At 37.7% G+C, this 18674-nt stretch overlaps 1 protein-coding gene and 1 pseudogene across 2 annotated transcripts in view; one reads left to right on the top strand and one right to left on the bottom strand.

Moving 5' to 3' along the window:
- LOC118541633 (phospholipid-transporting ATPase IB-like) overlaps positions 1–18674 on the bottom strand; it is a 158438-nt gene that overhangs the window by 52335 nt on the left and 87429 nt on the right. Inside the window, 2 exon segments of the mRNA XM_078070016.1 lie at positions 6859–7042; positions 15000–15172. Coding sequence (XP_077926142.1) covers positions 6859–7042; positions 15000–15172 — 357 coding nt within the window.
- LOC118541634 (ATP synthase F(1) complex subunit alpha, mitochondrial pseudogene) lies at positions 1118–4775 on the top strand (annotated as a pseudogene). Its single transcript, XR_013447039.1, has 2 exons — positions 1118–2958; positions 4739–4775. The product of XR_013447039.1 is annotated as an ATP synthase F(1) complex subunit alpha, mitochondrial pseudogene (transcript).

Below are 18674 nucleotides of genomic sequence, written 5' to 3'. Positions count from 1 at the left end.
AAAAAAAGAAAGCAATCCCCTGGACATTGACCTTAGCAACACTTTTCTATATATATGTCCTCAGGCAAGGAAAACAAAAGCAAAAAAAAAATATGGGGACAACATCAAAACAAAAATCTTTTACACAGCTAAGGAAACCATCAACAAAATGAAAAGGCAACCTACTGAGTGGAAGAAGACGTTTGAAAATTACATATTTGATGGGGCAACTGGGTGGCTCAGTCGTTGGGCGTCTGCCTCCGGCTCAGGTCATGATCTCAGGGTCCTGGGATCAAGTCCCGCATTGGGACTCCTGCTTCTCCCTCTCCCACTCCCCCTGCTTGTGTTCCCTCTCTTGCTGTCTCTCTCTGTCAAATAAATAAAATCTTTAAAAAAAATTATATATTTGATAAGGAATAATATTAAAAATATATAATGAAGCTAGTCAATTGAGCACCCCAAAACTGTAAATAACCCAATTTAAAAAGGCAGAGGTTTGGGGGAGGTGGGTTTAATAGGTGATGGGGATTAGGGAGTGCACTTGTGATGAACATTGGGTATTGTATGGAAGTGTTGAATCACTACGTTGTACACCTGAGACTAATACTACACTGCATGTTAACTAACCGGAATTCATATAAAAACTTTAAAAAATGGGGAGAGGACATGAATATTTTTCCAAAGAAGATACACAGATGGCAAACACATGAAAATATTCTCAACATCACCAATCACCTAATTTGCACCAAACATCACCTAATTTGCAGGGAAATGCTAATCAAAACCAAAATGAAGTATCACCTCACACCTGTCAGAATGGCTAGAATCAAAAAGACAAGAAATACCAGGTGTTGGTGAGGCTGTGGGGAAAAAGGAACCCTCGTGCTTTTTGGTGGGAATACAAACTGGTACAGCCACTGAGGAAAATAGTATTCAGGTTCCTCGAAATATTAAAAATACCAAATAATCTTGTAATTCCACTACTGTGTATTTACCCAAAGAAAACAAAAACACTAACTTGAAAAGGTATTATTGCACCTTTATGTTTACTGAAGCATTACTGACAATAGCCAAGATATGGAAGCAACCTCAGTGTCCATCAATAGATGAATGGATAAAGAAGATATGGTGTGGGTCCCAGTCAGTCCAGAGGCTGCGGCTGCAGAGAAACCACCCAAGGAGAACCTGCAAAGATGCTGTCCGTGCACGTCGCAGCGGCTGTGGCCCGCGCCCTCCCTCGGCGGGCCAGGCTGGTCTCCAAAAATGCTTTGGGATCCTCCTTCATTGCTGCAAGGAACCTCCATGCCTCTAACACTCGTCTTCAGAAGATTGGTACTGCCGAAGTGTCCTCTATCCTTGAAGAGCGTATTCTTGGAGCTGATACCTCTGTTGACCTTGAAGAGACTGGGCATGTCCTAAGCATTGGTGATGGTATTGCCCGTGTACATGGGCTGAGAAATGTTCAGGCAGAAGAAATGGTAGAGTTTTCTTCAGGTTTAAAGGGTATGTCTTTGAACTTGGAACCTGACAATGTTGGTGTTGTCGTGTTTGGAAATGATAAACTAATTAAGGAAGGAGATATTGTGAAGAGAACAGGAGCCATTGTGGATGTTCCAGTTGGTGAGGAGCTATTGGGCCGTGTTGTAGATGCCCTTGGTAATGCCATTGATGGAAAGGGTCCAATTGGTTCCAAGATCCGTAGGCGAGTTGGCCTGAAAGCCCCTGGGATCATTACTCGAATCTCTGTGCATGAACCAATGCAGACTGGTATTAAGGCTGTGGATAGCTTGGTGCCAATTGGTCGTGGTCAGCGTGAGCTGATTATTGGTGACCGACAGACTGGCAAAACATCAATTGCTATTGACACAATCATTAACCAGAAACGTTTCAATGATGGAACTGATGAAAAGAAGAAGCTATACTGTATCTACGTTGCTATTGGTCAGAAGAGATCCACTGTTGCCCAGTTGGTGAAGAGACTTACAGATGCAGATGCCATGAAGTACACCATTGTGGTTTCAGCTACTGCTTCTGATGCTGCTCCCCTTCAGTACCTGGCTCCTTACTCTGGCTGTTCTATGGGAGAATATTTTAGAGATAATGGCAAACATGCTTTGATCATCTACGATGACTTATCCAAACAGGCTGTTGCTTATCGTCAGATGTCTCTGCTGCTCCGCCGGCCCCCTGGTCGTGAGGCCTATCCTGGTGATGTGTTCTACCTACACTCCCATCTGCTAGAGAGAGCAGCCAAAATGAACGATTCTTTTGGTGGTGGCTCCTTGACTGCTTTACCAGTCATGGAAACACAAGCTGGTGATGTGTCTGCTTACATTCCAACAAATGTCATTTCCATCACTGATGGACAGATCTTCTTGGAAACAGAATTGTTCTACAAAGATATCTGCCCTGCCATTAACGTTGGTTTGTCTGTGTCTCGTGTTGGATCTGCTGCCCAAACCAGGGCCATGAAGCAGGTGGCAGGGACCATGAAGCTGGAATTGGCTCAGTATCGCGAGGTTGCTGCTTTTGCCCAGTTCGGTTCTGACCTCGATGCTGCCACTCAGCAACTCTTGAGTCGTGGCATGCGACTGACTGAGCTGCTGAAGCAAGGACAGTATTCTCCCATGGCCATTGAAGAACAAGTGGCTGTTATTTATGCTGGTGTAAGAGGGTATCTTGATAAATTGGACCCCAGCAAGATCACAAAGTTTGAGCATGCTTTCCTGGCTCATGTTATCAGCCAGCACCAGGCCCTGTTGGGCAATATAAGGACTGATGGAAAGATCTCAGAACAGTCAGATGCTAAGCTGAAAGAGATTGTAACAAACTTCTTGGCTGGATTTGAAGCTTAAACTCCTGTGGATTCACATGAAATACCAGTTATGGTTTTGTCGTCGTTTATTCTAGTAATCAGTTCCATTTGTAAAAGGATTACTCTCATATTCCAGATGTACAGAAATTACCTTAAAAATAAAGGTTCCACAAATAATCCTAAAATTTGTATGGAACCAGAAAAGACCCCAAATAGCCAGAGGAATGTTGAAAAAGAAAAGCAAAGCTGGCGGCATCACAATTCCAGACTTCCAGCTCTACTACAAAGCTGTCATCATCAAGACAGTATGGTACTGGCACAAAAACAGACACATAGATCAATGGAACAGAATAGAGAGCCCAGAAATGGACCCTCAACTATATGGTCAACTAATCTTTGACAAAGCAGGAAAGAATGTCCAATGGAAAAAAGACAGTCTCTTCAACAAATGGTGTTGGGAAAATTGGACAGCCACATGCAGAAGAATGAAACTGGACCATTTCCTTACACCACACACAAAAATAGACTCCAAATGGTTGAAAGACCTCAATGTGAGACAGGAGTCCATCAAAATCCTAAAGGAGAACACAGGCAGCAACCTCTTCGACCTCAGCCGCAGCAACTTCTTCCTAGAAACATCGCCAAAGGCAAGGGAAGCAAGGGCAAAAATGAACTATTGGGACTTCATCAAGATAAAAAGCTTTTGCAAAGCAAAGGAAACAGTCAACAAAACCAAAAGACAACTGACAGAATGGGAGAAGATATTTGCAAATGACATATCAGATAAAGGGCTAGTATCCAAAATCTATAAAGAACTCATCAAACTCAACACCAAAAGAACAAAGAATCCAATCAAGAAATGGGCAGAAGACATGAACAGACATTTTTCCAAAGAAGACATCCAAACGGCCAACAGACACATGAAAAAGTGTTCAATATCGCTTGGCATCAGGGAAATCCAAATCAAAACCTCAATGAGATACCACCTCACACCAGTCAGAATGGCTAAAATTAACAAGTCAGGAAATGACAGATGTTGGCGGGGATGCGGAGAAAGGGGAACCCTCCTACACTGTTGGTGGGAATGCAAGCTGGTGCAGCCACTCTGGAAAACAGTATGGAGGTTCCTCAAAAAGTTGAAAATAGAGCTACCATATGATCCAGCAATTGCACTCCTGGGAATTTACCCCAAAGATACAAAAGTAGGGGCCCGAAAGGGTACGTGCATCCCGATGTTTATAGCAGCAATGTCCACAATAGCCAAACTGTGGAAAGAGCCAAGATGTCCATCAACAGATGAATGGATAAAGAAGTTGTGGTATATATACACAATGGAATATTATGCAGCCATCAAAAGGAATAAGATCTTGCCATTTGCAACGACGTGGATGGAACTGGAGGGTATTATGCTGAGCGAAATAAGTCAAACAGAGAAAGACATGTATCATATGACCTCACTGATATGAGGAATTCTTAATCTCAGGAAACAAACTGAGGGTTGCTGGAGTGGGGGGTGGGGTGGGAGGGATGGGGTGACTGGGTGATGGACACTGGGGAGGGTATGTGTTCTGGTAAGCGCTGTGAATTGTGCAAGACTGTTGAATCTCAGATCTGTACCTCTGAAACAAATAATGCAATATATGTTAAGAAAGAAAAAAAGAAGAAGAAGAATGTAGCAGGAGGGGAAGAATGAAGGGGGGGAAATCGGAGGGGGAGAAGAACCATGAGAGACAATGGACTCTGAAAAACAAACTGAGGGTTCTAGAGGGGAGGGGGGTGGGAGGATGGGTTAGCCTGGTGATGGGTATTGAGGAGGGCACGTTCTGCATGGAGCACTGGGTGTTATGCACAAACAATGAATCATGGAACACTATATCTAAAACTAATGATGTAATGTATGGGGATTAACATAACAATAAAAAATTTTTTTTAAAAAAAATAAAGGTTCCATATTGGTTGGTGGTTAAAAAAAAAAAAAGAAGATATGGTGTGTGTGTGTGTGTGTGTGTGTGTGTGTGTGTGTGTGTAATGGAATATTAGCCATAAAAAAGAATGAAATCTTGCCTTTTATGACAATATGAATGGACCTAGTAGATATTGTGCTCAGTAAAATAAGTCCAACAGAAAAAGATTAATACCATTTGATTTCACTTATAATGTGGAATCTAAAAAAAACAAACAAAAAAGCCAGAAATGTTTCCCTGGATCCCCAGGACTCCTGATACTGGCCAGCTTGGTGTGTCTACAGTGTTTAGTAGTTCAAGGCTTATGTCACATATAATTGCTGAGATCACTGGAAGTATGTATCCCCCAATAGCATGTAGCAGTTAAGGACAGGATTGGGTGACTTTAGTGTGGCCATTTGCTTATTTACAGACACAGGTGCTCTGATCATGGTTTACTGACACTCTCCCCCCCAACACAAATATTCTAGCACAGAGGAGCCTTAGTTTTCCCTGCTATAAAACCAGAACACTTAATCTGTAAGTAAGAAGAAGGGTCTCAGAATGGATCTGATTCAAACACTGGGGTAATATGCTTTTCATCTATGCTGTAAAATCCTAGGAATCCATTTTGTTACCACTCCAGTTTCAGGCATCTGTTTACCTGTGGACAGGGTACTAAATCATCTAGCCCCTCAGAGATAGCCACCATAAGAATAGCCCCAGCAGGGATGACCTACTCAGCGTATGGGATTATTCCCAAGGAATGTTCAAGAATTACAGGTGCCTCCTGAATTCAGCAAAATTGAAAAGTGTTATTGTTAGTTGCTCAACTGTGATAAAATACTAGATCCATTAAAAGCTAATCTTAAATTATTGATTAAAATATTCTTCAAAAGTCAAAATATTAATATGTAGAAGGAGGAGGTATTCTTGTTAAACAGCCTAGGATATTACATAAATATACAGAGGTTGTAAATCACAGACCACACACACTACTTAAATGCCTTCCAATAAATGGTACAGCTACTGTGGAAGGCAGTTTGGCAGTTTCTTACAAAACTAGACATACTTTTATACTTTTACTATATGATCTAGCAATTATATTCCTGGGTATAAATCCAAAGGAGTTGAAAACTTATGTCCACACAAAAAAACCTGCACATGGATATTTGTAACAGCTTTATTAATAATTGCCCAAACTGGGAAATAAGATGTTTTTCAGTAGATGAATGGATAAAGTATTGTACATCCAGAAAGTGGAATGTTATTCATCACTAAATAGAAATGAGCTATCAAGCCATAAAAGACGTGGAGGACACTTCAATGCATATTACTAAGTGAAAGAAGCCATACTGTATGAATATGACATTCTGGAGAAGACAAAACCATGGAGATAGTACAAAAATCAGTGGTTGCCAAGGGTTCGTGCATGGAGGGAATGATGAATAGGCAGAGTGCAGAGGATTTTTAAGGCAGTAAAACTACTCTGTATGATACTGTGATGGTGGATACTCGTCATTATACATTTCTCCAAACCCATAGAATATACAACACCAAGAGTGAGCCCTAATGTAAACTGTGGACTTTGGGTAATGATAATGATGTGTCAGTGTAGGTTCATCAGTTATAACAAATATACTGCTCTGGTAGGGGATGTTGATGATGGGGGAATTTGTGGGGGAAGGCAGGGAATATACGGCAACTCTATATTTTCTGCTCAATTTTGTTGTGAAGCTATAATTGCTCTAAAATACAGTCTATTTTTTTAAATGCCTGCCAAGAGGCAATGCCTACTTTTAAAAAAGCAGAAATGGGGAGATTATAAGTCTTTAAGAAATCTTCATTGAGAGACACCACAAAGCAAAGCACACATTACAGATTGAAGAGACTGGGGATTTAGAGATTGTATTAGCAGAGCTATAGATTCTTGGTGGCATCAGTATGACCAACTCCATAACTGCTCAAGGAAAACTCTTTTTGCTGCAAAGTGCGTAAGGACAAAACTAAAGAAAACCCCAAATGTGCTGGCAGTTTCATATGAAAAGCAACTTAAAGAGTGGGGTAGGCCTTGGGGATAGATTCAAGATATTCCAATACTCTCATGCCCACACTACTGACCTGTGCAATGGAATAATCTGAGTTGTTGGTGGCCAGCATGCCCTCATTCCCACTGATTCCCACACCCACGTGGGCCATCTGGATCATCCCAACATCATTGGCACCATCCCCAATGGCAAGAGTGATGGCCCCTACATGCTTCTTAACCAAGTAGACTATTTCTGCCTTCTGGAGGGAAGATAACCTGAAAAAGAAGACAGAAACCACCAATTTTACTGCTTTGTTTTTGTTCACCTTGTTCTAAAAGCCTTTAACAAGGAGTCAACAAAGATCTACACATAACCACCTTTAAATATCAGTTACTGGTAAATTTCCCAATTCATTAATTAAGCTTTTTACATATATAAATATGTTCCACCCACCAATCTAAAAAACAAATGAATAAACAAACAAAAAGCAGAATCAGAACTATAAATACAAAGAACAAACTTATGGCTGCTGGAGGGGGAGGGGATGGAGGGATGCGTAAAATGGGTGAAGAGGACTTAGAGATACAGGCTTTCAGTTATGGAATAAGTAAGTCATGGGGATAAAAAGTACAGCACAGGGAATATAGTCAGTGGTACTGTAATAGTGTTGTATGGTGACAGACGGGAGCTCTCTTTGTGGTGAGCATAGCATAACATATAGAGATGTCCAATTACTATGTCCTACTCCTGAAACTAATGTAACATTGTGTGTCAACTATACTCAATTTTTAAAAAACGTTCCCTCCCACCCTCACCCAAAATAAAAAGGAAAGCAAAGAAACCACACAGTAACTTCTTTAACATCCAAAAGAAATACACAATTATCAGTTGCCCAGTTTACATGGAGATAAACTCTTCAATTTGCCTTTCTCCCCATCACTCCCTGTTGCCTAACACTGGCCTGCTCTACTAATTTATATCATCTACCTAAACAAGAGTAAGAAGTGAAGATTTCTGAAACTATTTGAAGGCATTTACCCAAAGGATAGCCTGTAGACTAGCCTACGAAAATCAAAGTACCTTCAAGTGAACTTGAAAAATACAAGGAGATGTAAAAACATGAAGGTGTCAGTCAAGCGAGTCTGTGGTAACAACAAACAAAAGCAAAGTAACCTAACATAGCAAATGTTTGTTCTTTCCATGGTATGTGTCCAATAAATGAGAATACTGTTGATCCTTTTTCCCCCCTCAGATAAGCTTACAAAAGCAAATTTAGTATTCCTAAAATATTTCAGGCTAGCAGACCCTGTCTACACAAAATACTTACGGATATATCAAGGAAAGAGAAGCAAAATTTTTATCTCTTATTCATCACTTATGTATTCATCCACTAAATGAATTGGATACACACCTCTATCCAAAAAATAAGAGACACACAAAGGTTTTATTTTCTAGTAATTGAATGATCATCCCCTTCCCACAAAACAGCTCCTAAAAACTAATTTAAATTTAAACCTTCCAAATTTTAAGTGAGATTATTAAAAACTGAGGAGATAGGCTTCCTTGGCTGGTGCACACTCCAAATTTTAAGACAGAAGCACAGATGGAAAAACTTTTGCTTCTTAATGAAGAAAATATAGTGAGTTAACATTACTTTGTCGGCACAGTATGAAAAGTTACCGAAGTAGAGGATGTTCCAGAAACCATTTGTAAGTTTCGTTTCCAACAAGAGATGATGGTTGTTTTGCTGGAATGCCGACAATGATAATAATTTCACCATTTAGTCTGGCAACTACTTTTATATTCAGACTACGATTTTTTTTTTTAAAGATTTTATTTATTTATTTGAGAGAGAGAATGAGAGACAGAGAGCATGAGAGGGAGGAGGGTCAGAGGGAGAAGCAGACTCCCTGCCGAGCAGGGAGCCGGATGCGGGACTCGATCCCGGGACTCCAGGATCATGACCTGAGCCGAAGGCAGTCGCTTAACCAACTGAGCCACCCAGGCGCCCCAGACTACGATATTTGTGGAAAAAAGAAAAACTACCTCATATTAATCCCAAATTTCACTCTTTAAACTTTCAAATCTTAATTCTATCCTCTGAGACAACCAAGCTCTCCAAAATATAAGAAGAGAACTGTCAGGGACCCACTAAACCTTCTCCTCCCCTTGCTAAACATCACCGAGTCCTTCAGTCCTTTGGTAATGTGGTTCTAGGCCTTTCACCAAAGCTCCAAGTCAGTTCTGACCAGTTAAGAATAGAACTGGATCATCACTATTCTGATTTTGGGTCCTCCCCAACCATATATGAAAATAAATCCTAAAATAATATTAGTCTTTTAATAACCATCTGTTAATTGAGCTCCAATTAATAAAACACTTTAGGTCATGTGTCCATGTATGGGCATTACGCCAAATTTCCCTAATCCTGAAATTTCAGGGTTCTTTCCAATTGATGGTATTTACATTCATGTCTGGCCAAGTTCATCTTGTCATTCTATTGACTGAAACAACATAGAAGTCCCATAGCCATCTAGTCACAAAAATTGAAAGGGGAGAAATCTACTCAGGATAGGAAAAAAGTCAATATGCTGTTTCAGAGCAAAAGAGTGATAAGAAAACACAGCCCTAAAAAATAGTTTTAGGAATTCAAAACAGACATTAAACAGTTCATTTCTACTCTTCTCATCCGAATAGACATCTTTACTTTCCAAAAATAGTATTTTACATGTCAACTCTCATTTTGATTTTTAATCCATAACATGGAACCAAATAACAAATTCAACAATAATTTATAAAGAACACATAATAGATTCCAACCTATAAAACTAATACTTGAGTCTCATTTGACTTAATTCAAAAATTACAGTACTTTTATCATCTATTTTCATGGGTTAAAAATATACAGAGATAAATAAACCAATTGGCTGGAATAATGTCATGATTTTTCCATGGGCACATACAATTGACTTCTTTATCAATATAATCAGTGTGAGGAATAAAAAATAAAATGGTTTCCACTCAAAATTTGGGTTAAATAGGTGATGGTGATTAAGGAGTGCACTTGTGATGAGCACCAGGTGATGTATGGGAGTGTTGAATCACTATATTGTACATCTGAAACTGTATTACACTATATGTTAACTAACTAGAATTTAAATAAAAGCTTTTTAAAAAATTGTAAAATAGGTTCAACATATTGTATGGCACAGATGTTTTCTTAGATACATAAACAAGTGTTTTTGCTATATTTGTGCTTGCTGAGTAAGCTACTTAAAGGTAACCTCATATTCAGTAATTATTATTTATTCAACAAATATTTATGTCCCTACTATGAGCTAGGCACAATCCTTGATAGAGAAGATAGAGCAGAAAATAAAATATATAAATATCCCTGCCTTCATGAAGTTTACATTGCAGTGGAGAGGAGACAGACAATAAACCAAGTAAGTAAAACAAAAATTATGGCATATAGTGATAAGAATTGTGGGGAAAATAAGTCTACAGCTTCATAAATTGACTTTTAAAAATTAATTTTTCTCTTTTAATTATGTTCACCTGAGTGCCACTGATTAAGCAATTATAACAAATACTGTATGACACCCTCCAACTATCTCAACTTTTTTATTTCTAAATGACATTCAGTAAGCAAACTGTTGGTTAAATTTTTAAGAAAACTTTCTATACCTGTTAATGGCATATAAGGACATTGGGCAATTTCCTTCAATAAGAAAACAAGTGTAGAACTGGAAAAAATGATTAAAAGCAAGTATTTCATCTCACCAGAAAATGACCAAAGGTGGAAAAGAACTTGAGACATGCTTATTCATGAAAAGATGTTACTGTATCAGGTAAGTGCAGCAAGTTTGTGACCTCCTTTCCTGGAGGTGTTCGTATTCCCCTGACCTGGGAGTGGGGCAAGAATCTGCAAATTTACTATCTGGACATGGTGGATATGGTTTGGAGCAGATAATGATCACCCACATCTTTATCAACTGGGGTGGCTCTCTTAGTTCAGGGAGGGCAGAAAATCAGCTAGAAATTTAACAGGGAGATTTTTGCAACAAAAGAATCATGGGAGCATTGAGACAATAAACTTTCTACATATTCCAGACGGACCACTAAATTAAGGATATGCAGGGAAGAGCCCAGAGAGGCTGCAACTTGTTATACTTCTGAAAGCATTGATCCAACCACATATAGCCCTGGCAGCAGAGGTAGAAGTCTTAGGGTTTGAATTGTTGAGGCACAAACTTGTCCAAGTAATTGGGTGAAGACTCAACTCTGCAGACAAAGACTTCAAAGCAGCATTATAAATATGTTCATAGAATTGAAATAAAATACGTCTGAAGAATCAAAGAAAATTGTAACAATTATGAGTCAACAAACAGCATATCCCAACAGAAGAATGGAAACTATATTAAAAATAGAAATTCTAGGGATGAAATGAAAAATGTACTTCAGGAACTTAACATCAGATCTGAGATAGTGGAAGGAATCAGTGAATTTGAAGTCACATCAATAGAAAATATGCAATACAAAAAGAGAAGAGGGGAAATTAAAGAAAAATGCAATGGCAGGGCCACAAGTCAACATCAAGCATTCACTCACGTATGTGATCAGAGTCCCAAAAGTAAAGGAAATCAAAAGTAGGGCACCTGGGTGGCTCAGTCGTTAAGCGTCTGCCTTCGGCTCAGGTCATGATCCCAGGGTCCTGGGATCGAGCCCCGCATTGGGCTCTCTGCTCAGCGGAAAGCCTCCTTCTCCCTCTCCCTCTCTCACTCCCCCTGCTTGTGTTCCCTCTCGCTGTGTCTCTGTCAAATAAATAAATAAAATCTTTAAAAAAAAAAAGGAAATCAAAAGTAGAAAAAAACAAAAACACCTTGAAAAAATAATGATTGAAATTTTCCAATCTAGTAAAAACAAAACAAACAAAACATTAATTTAGGGATTCCCTGAATCCAAAGGAGAACAAATATAATAAGGACCATGTATAGAGCCAACATAGCCAAACAACTGAAACCAAGTAACAAAGAAAGAATCTGGAAAGTAGGAAGAGGAAAATGATTCATCACATACAGGGTAACAACAGTGCAAACTTCTCATCAGAAACAAGGGAGCCAGAAGACAACAGAATGACAAAGTACCAAGGGGGGAAAAAAATAAACCTAGTATTTTATTTGAAAATAGCTTTAACTTAGAAATCGGTAAGAGAAAGGGATATAGGAAAGACCCAAATGTGTGAGAATTAAATAACACACTTTTAAATAGCCCATGAGATTAAAAAAATCAAGAGAAATGAGAAAATACTGTACTTTGAACTGAATGATAATGAAAACACAACATATCAAAATTTGGGAAATGTAGTTAAATCAGTGCTTGAAAATTTATGGCTTGAAATGCTTATAGTAGAAAAAAAAATTTAAATCAATGATAAAATTCTCTACCTTAAGTTATGTGAAAAAGAAAAATAAATTCAATCCAAAGTAAGGTAAAAGTAGAAAATAATACAGATAAGTATGTATTATATGTGAGAATATTATATTACTATATATTATAACATGCATATATTTTATAATATTAATTTGTTATACATAATAGTACATATACATTATAAATATGATATATATCAGAACATAAATAAAAACAAACCATGGAGTTGGCCTCTTGAAAATAGCAGCAAAATTGGTAAAGCCGTAACTAGACTGATCAAGGAAAAAAAGAGTAAATTATTCATATGAGGAAGGAAAGAAGGAACATCACCCTATATCACACAAAAGTAACAAACAAATAAAGGAATATTGTGAAAAACTTAATGCCAACACATTTGACAACTAGATCAAATGGATAAATTCCTTGAAAGACACAAATCACAAACCTAACTGAAGTAGTAGTAGAAAATATTTGCTAAATAAATTGAATTATTCATTAAGACCTTCCCACAAAGTCAGATCCAGATGGCATCAACAGTGAAGTCTATCAAACATTTTAGGAAGAAATAATGCCAATACCACAGAAAGTGTAGAAAACGGAGGACAAAGAAACACCTCCCAAATTAGTTTATCAGGCCGGAATTATCCTGAAACCAAAGCCATTCAAAAACTTGAAATAAAACCACAAATACCCTTCATGAGTATAGACTAAAAATTCTTAATGAAATTTTAGTAGAATATATAAATATATATATGGGTGGCTCTGTAGTTTAAGTGTCTGCCCTTTGGCTCAGGTCACGTTCTCAGGATCCTGGGATTGAGCCTGGGATTGACCCTGCTTCTCCCTCTCCCTCTGCCCATCTCCCGGCTCATGCTTGCCCTTTCTCTCTCTCTTTCTCCGTCTCTCAAATAAATAAATAAAATCTTAAAAAAAATAAATAAAAATAAAATTCAGTCATAAAATTTTGAAGCCATGAAGAATGTTAGAGACAGACTCTACTCTCCTCCCCTACCACCACTCCCTTTGTAAGTTACAGTTTCAGCCAGTTCCATACCAAATTGCTTTCATCAGTTCAGGATATAGCTCAGTCAACAGACTTCAGTTTTGTATTTATTTATGTTTACTGTTCATCTAATGGCACACTTAAAGGGACGAAGTGACTAAGTGGAGAAACTAAGGCAATGAACCACTTAGACCTGGATCATCGAGAGTTGCTGTCATGGTTGGCCAATGAGTGACCCCTGCAGAAGCTGGACAGGGAGGAGAGTGAGGTCAAGTTGGACATTTCCCTGCTCCTCCCTGCCATGTCTTCTCCAGGTGGCTATGTCTATTGACCACAGCTCAAGGCTCCTCTAGAAGCAGTCCCCTCTGCAGGGCTCTCTCTTTGCAGGTACAGTGACTACCTCCCTCCTCTGATCCCTTTGGACCTAGGGGTATATTGGCTCTTTCCACTGTTACCAGCATGTATATAATCCCTTTGTTTTCATCCTGGGCTCCTGAAAGTAAGTATCTTTCAGAGCCAAACATGATGTCCCATTTGCTGAGATTTCTGGGAAAAAGCATATGTGGATCTTCTTCTGCATGCAATCATATGAGGTTGTGAAGCTTGGGTCTCTCAACCCCCAACTTGCTGCCAAAAGGGTATCTGGCCTGGGGATAAAGCCTGCACCAGATGACTCAAAAGGGAGACACCATTTGAACTCTACATCAAACCACAAGTAAAGCCAGATTTAGGACAAACCACTAATAGTTCACTGCAAGCCAACTTCTGGAATATCCATCCTTGGTGGCAAAATGTTCTCTCCTTCTCTCTGCTTCTTCAGTAGGTCCTCTCATTGCTTCCTCCAGCATGAGTAGGAAGTTTGAGTGGAGAAAAAGTGAGCATTCCTTAAAATATTGGTATGATGCAAAATGAAAACTGGTCAATTAAATCTAAATAGTTAAAAGAAACAAAAAATTTGGTGAACTGACTATTGATGAATTTTCTTGCTTCCCCTGAAGTCAGCTTTACCTATAGAATTTTCAGTTATGCGAGCTAATAAATTCTCTTTTTGCCCAAGCTGGACTTGAATTCAGTTTTCCATTAGTTTTTTCAGTTCTAACTGATGGAAGACTAAATCACAAAGAATCCTAAAGGCTAAACTACAGTCATGACAAGTGAAAGTGGAGTGAAGAACAGAAGCTGCTGAATTTTTGTAGCAGATGCTGAATGAATGTGAACACAGAAGGACGTCTAAGGGAAACATTTGAAGCATATAAGGAACTCAACTGATTGAGGAGCAAATCTATATTAATACTTAGAAGTTCAAAGCATCAAGATGTTTTAATAATTGGTCCATTTAATATTTTCATTCAGGAGCAAGGAACAACTATTCTGTACCTAGTTTTGTTATTTTCTTAGTTCTGGCCATCTTTGTGGTACATGTTTTGCCTTTTTAAATTGATGTTTTGACTTGCACTAACACTGATAATTTCATTTTCCTCTAGACATTGGTGGATTTTTTTTTCAGATTTGCCCCTCAATATAAATACAGGGCTTTTGTTCTTACTAAAGATGTCTTTCATCTGGTCAATACATCACTAAACAATTTATCACTGAAAAATTATAATCTGCTTTCTAGGAACATCTTAAGCCTGACAATTAAAATTAAATTCATATCTCTCTTCAATTTGAGCATATATTTTACTAAGAAGTAACTTTGCTTCTACAAAAACTTGTATTTCCATGCCCACATTTTCTTTATATAAACAGTGTTAAAGATAGCAGGGAGGGAAAAAGAACAGTGAATATATCCTTACCTACAGCATAATACTGCTCTACATGAGAGGGCCAAATTGAGGAAGCTCCTCTTAATTTCAGAATGGAGGGCATACTTCAGTGTTTCACCATCAATGATAAGGGCCAGGTCATTTTCTTTACCTATCCGGGTTCCGAGAGCTTCACAGTTCTGAGTAACTGCTTGTTGTGTTGCCTAAAACAAAGGTGGGGGGAGGGAATCACTTTATTTTTCTCATTTTAAATATAAATGAAAAGACTTCCTGAATCAAGATGGTAGTCTGAGGCATATTTTTACCTCATTCTTTCCTTCAAATAGCTCTGAAATTAAAAAGTAAATAACATGAGAAGAAGTTTGACATCATTGGTCATCAGTGAAATGCCAATTGAAACCACAATGAGATAATACTTCATATCCATTAGCATGACTAGAATCAAAAAGTCAGATAATAAGTGTTGATCAGGATATAGAGAAATGCAAAACTCCCATACACTGCTGTTGGGAATGTAAAATGGTGTAGCCACTTTGGAAAATAGTCTGACAGTTCCACAGATGGGTAAACATGGAGCTTACCCATGACCCAGCAATTCCACTCATACGTGTATATATACCCAAGACAAATGAAAATTGTCTACACAAAACTTGTATGTTTATAGCAGCACTATTCACAACTGCCTAAAAGTTATAACAACCTAATGAATGGATAAACAAAATATGGTATATCCATATAATGGAATATTCTTTAGCTATAAAAAGGTTATGAGGTATTAATGCATGCTACGACATGAACGAACCTTGAAAATGTGGTAACTAAAAGAAGCCAGTCACAAAAGATTGTATGCTATTATGATTCAATTCACATGAAAGTCAAGAATAAACAAACCCATAGAGACAGAAAGTAGATTAGTGGTTGTTCAGGGTGGGGGAAGGAGGATGAGAGAGATGATAACTAAAGAGTAGGGAGATTCTTTTAGAGGTGATGAAAGTGTTCTAAAAGTCGACTGTGGTGATGGTTGCATATATAAGTGAAAATATTAAAACAGATTGAATTGTACACATTAAACATAAATTTTATGTGATGTGGATTATATCTCAAGCTGTTTTTTAAAAGGTATAGAAGAGTGAATTCATATCAGTTGGAAAATACAGATGGATGTTAATAGCATATCAGAAAGTTCAGAAAATTTTGGAGAAAAATGTCAAAGGTGGGAACAGAACAATGGAGTGAACTCTACAAAACTGAGTCTCAGGCTTCTCAGGGAGAAATAAAGAAGCTGTAGAGACTCATCACTCAATTTAAGATGTGTGAGCATCACCTCCCTTAGCTTATTTTCCTCACCCAACCTTTCCTTCCTTCATAATTCACATAAAGTGTTGGAAGCTCAAAATTTTAGAGAAATGACTCCTCATGCCAGTTGCAGAGTGGAAAATTCAGGAACTTTAAGGAAAATATGTAATAAAATTTTAAGTTATATAGATTAATGCTAAAGAAAATTCCTTCATCGAATACAAGTAAAATAAAAAAAAATATCAGTTACCACTTTCTATTGAAACATTAGTGAAATAATAAGTTTGCCAAAATATTTCTTGATTCTTACCAACTCTGTTTTACTTCTATGACTATGTGAAATGAATGCCATAAAATACTAAATCATATTTAAAAGCTTATTATTTTATTTAACTATAATTTTCAGTTATATTCAATGATCTACAGAAATCAGAGATTTTTTTATGGTCTCCCCTAAACATATTAATAAATGAAATTTTAAGAAAATGTGCCACCTGGGGAAAAATTTTAAAGCATAACAGGCATCAAGCACCAAAAGCTTTAATGAAAAAAATCCTCCTCCCTATTTTTCTCAGAAGATCTTCATTACTCAATACTCATTACTTAAATGAAATAACTGTTTTTCCCAAAAATAAAGTTACTTTAATAATCCTTGAATTACTGAGGGCTTTATAAACCTGAAGGTCTAATAACAGATGGAATTCAAACACTTTAAATTTGCGTTCATGCTGTGTAGGAACTATGAGGTATTACGTGTGTGTGTGTGTGTGTGTATATATAAAATATACGATATATATATATATCGTATTAAACATTCTACTTCTGCTTTTTCTACACAGTGGGCTGCATATCTCATCAATGATCTCAAGTGACTGTAATTGTTTTGTTGCCCCAAAATAATCTGGCAAAATTGAAGTTTTCCTCACTTTAATATTCTTCTCACATTTCATTTGGTTAGTGAACACAAAACTTGGTGCTTTTCTAGTTAATATATTGTTTTCAATTTTACAGCTTCTTAGAACAAGTAAATGCTTGGAGCTAAAGCTATTAGTTTAATGTCTTATTTTTTTCTTCTACTCCTAAATTGGTTCTCTTTACCAGTCCTTCTGCTGCTGATGTTAACAGAAGCTAAAGGTAATTCTTCCAACATGGTTCACTCTAGAACATGAGTACCTTAGTCATTTGCCAACATTAATTATGTAAAATCCTGCAGCACAACCTGTACACATTATATGGGAAAATTGCATTATATGCTTCATATGTAAAACAAGTCTATCAGTAACTAAGTAATGATTATTTAAGAATGAGTTTTGAAAATGACATAACTCTAAAGTTTACAGGAATTTAAAACATAAGAGAAAATCTTAGAGAAACAATGTACCAGGATCACTATGTAAATCACAATATGTAAGTGACAGAGTTTTCCATAGTAAGCTTCACTAACAAGACTAGCTTCTGGAAAATTCTAACTCATTCATCTAATTACATATGCAACTTCATTCCTCTCAAAAACTTGAGTACTGTCCATTGTACAAACTTAAATTAAAGGTCAAAAGTTAGTCAAAGGCACTGAAATTTCAACAATGACACATAAAGAGCTTGGATTCACCACTGTCATCCTTATAGAAAAAAGCTGAACAAAGTGAAAATCAACCTTCTTTGGACCTATCAGAGATAGGTGAGACCACATGACAAACTTCCACCAGAAATCTGAAGAGATAAGGGAATACAGAGAATCACAGCTGAGCTCTGTTTAAGTGGAGCAGAAGGTACTAATAAAGTCACAAACTGGTAGGAATATTTAACTGGTAATTTTGAGGAATTGACGTAGGCTGAGTATGGGTTACCACGAAAATGAGACACTCCTTGGGTTGCAATCTTGATGGGTGAAGACTCACATTTTTGTGGATTTACTTCTAGAAACCCCACCAGGTTCTCATGGTGAAAAGCCAAGAAAAATTCCCCTTGTGGTTCAGGCAGGAGGAGGGGGAAAGTGACCATTTTGATATATGCTCAGAGCATTCTCCATAATGAAAGCCTAGTCTCCAAAGTTAAAGACTTTACCAGAGTCTTATCCCACCTAAAGGGAAGGGTGTTTACCCAATTCTAGCCCCCTCTAACCTCCCTGTCTCACCCAAGGGGAGAAAAATGCTAAGAAACACCTATAAAGACACAGGGGCACAGGCTCACTAAAAGACTGAGATTTAATCATAAGAACACTTCTCTTCCCACACACCTTACCACACACCAACGGGGCCCCGGTATAGTAATAGTGCATTACACATGAAAGAACTGTGAGGTGTGGATCTATTTAAGGAGGAGTTCTTAGGGAAACCCAAAGACAACAAGGGGGACTAAACAAGGACACTAGAGGAATTTGGAGCTTCTCATGTATATAGCTAGAGCAAA

Source organism: Halichoerus grypus, chromosome 4 (genome assembly GCF_964656455.1).
Source record: "Halichoerus grypus chromosome 4, mHalGry1.hap1.1, whole genome shotgun sequence".
Lineage (NCBI taxonomy): Eukaryota > Metazoa > Chordata > Mammalia > Carnivora > Phocidae > Halichoerus > Halichoerus grypus.
Note: the sequence above shows the minus strand (reverse complement) of the source record. Positions and strands in the feature narration are given on the sequence as shown.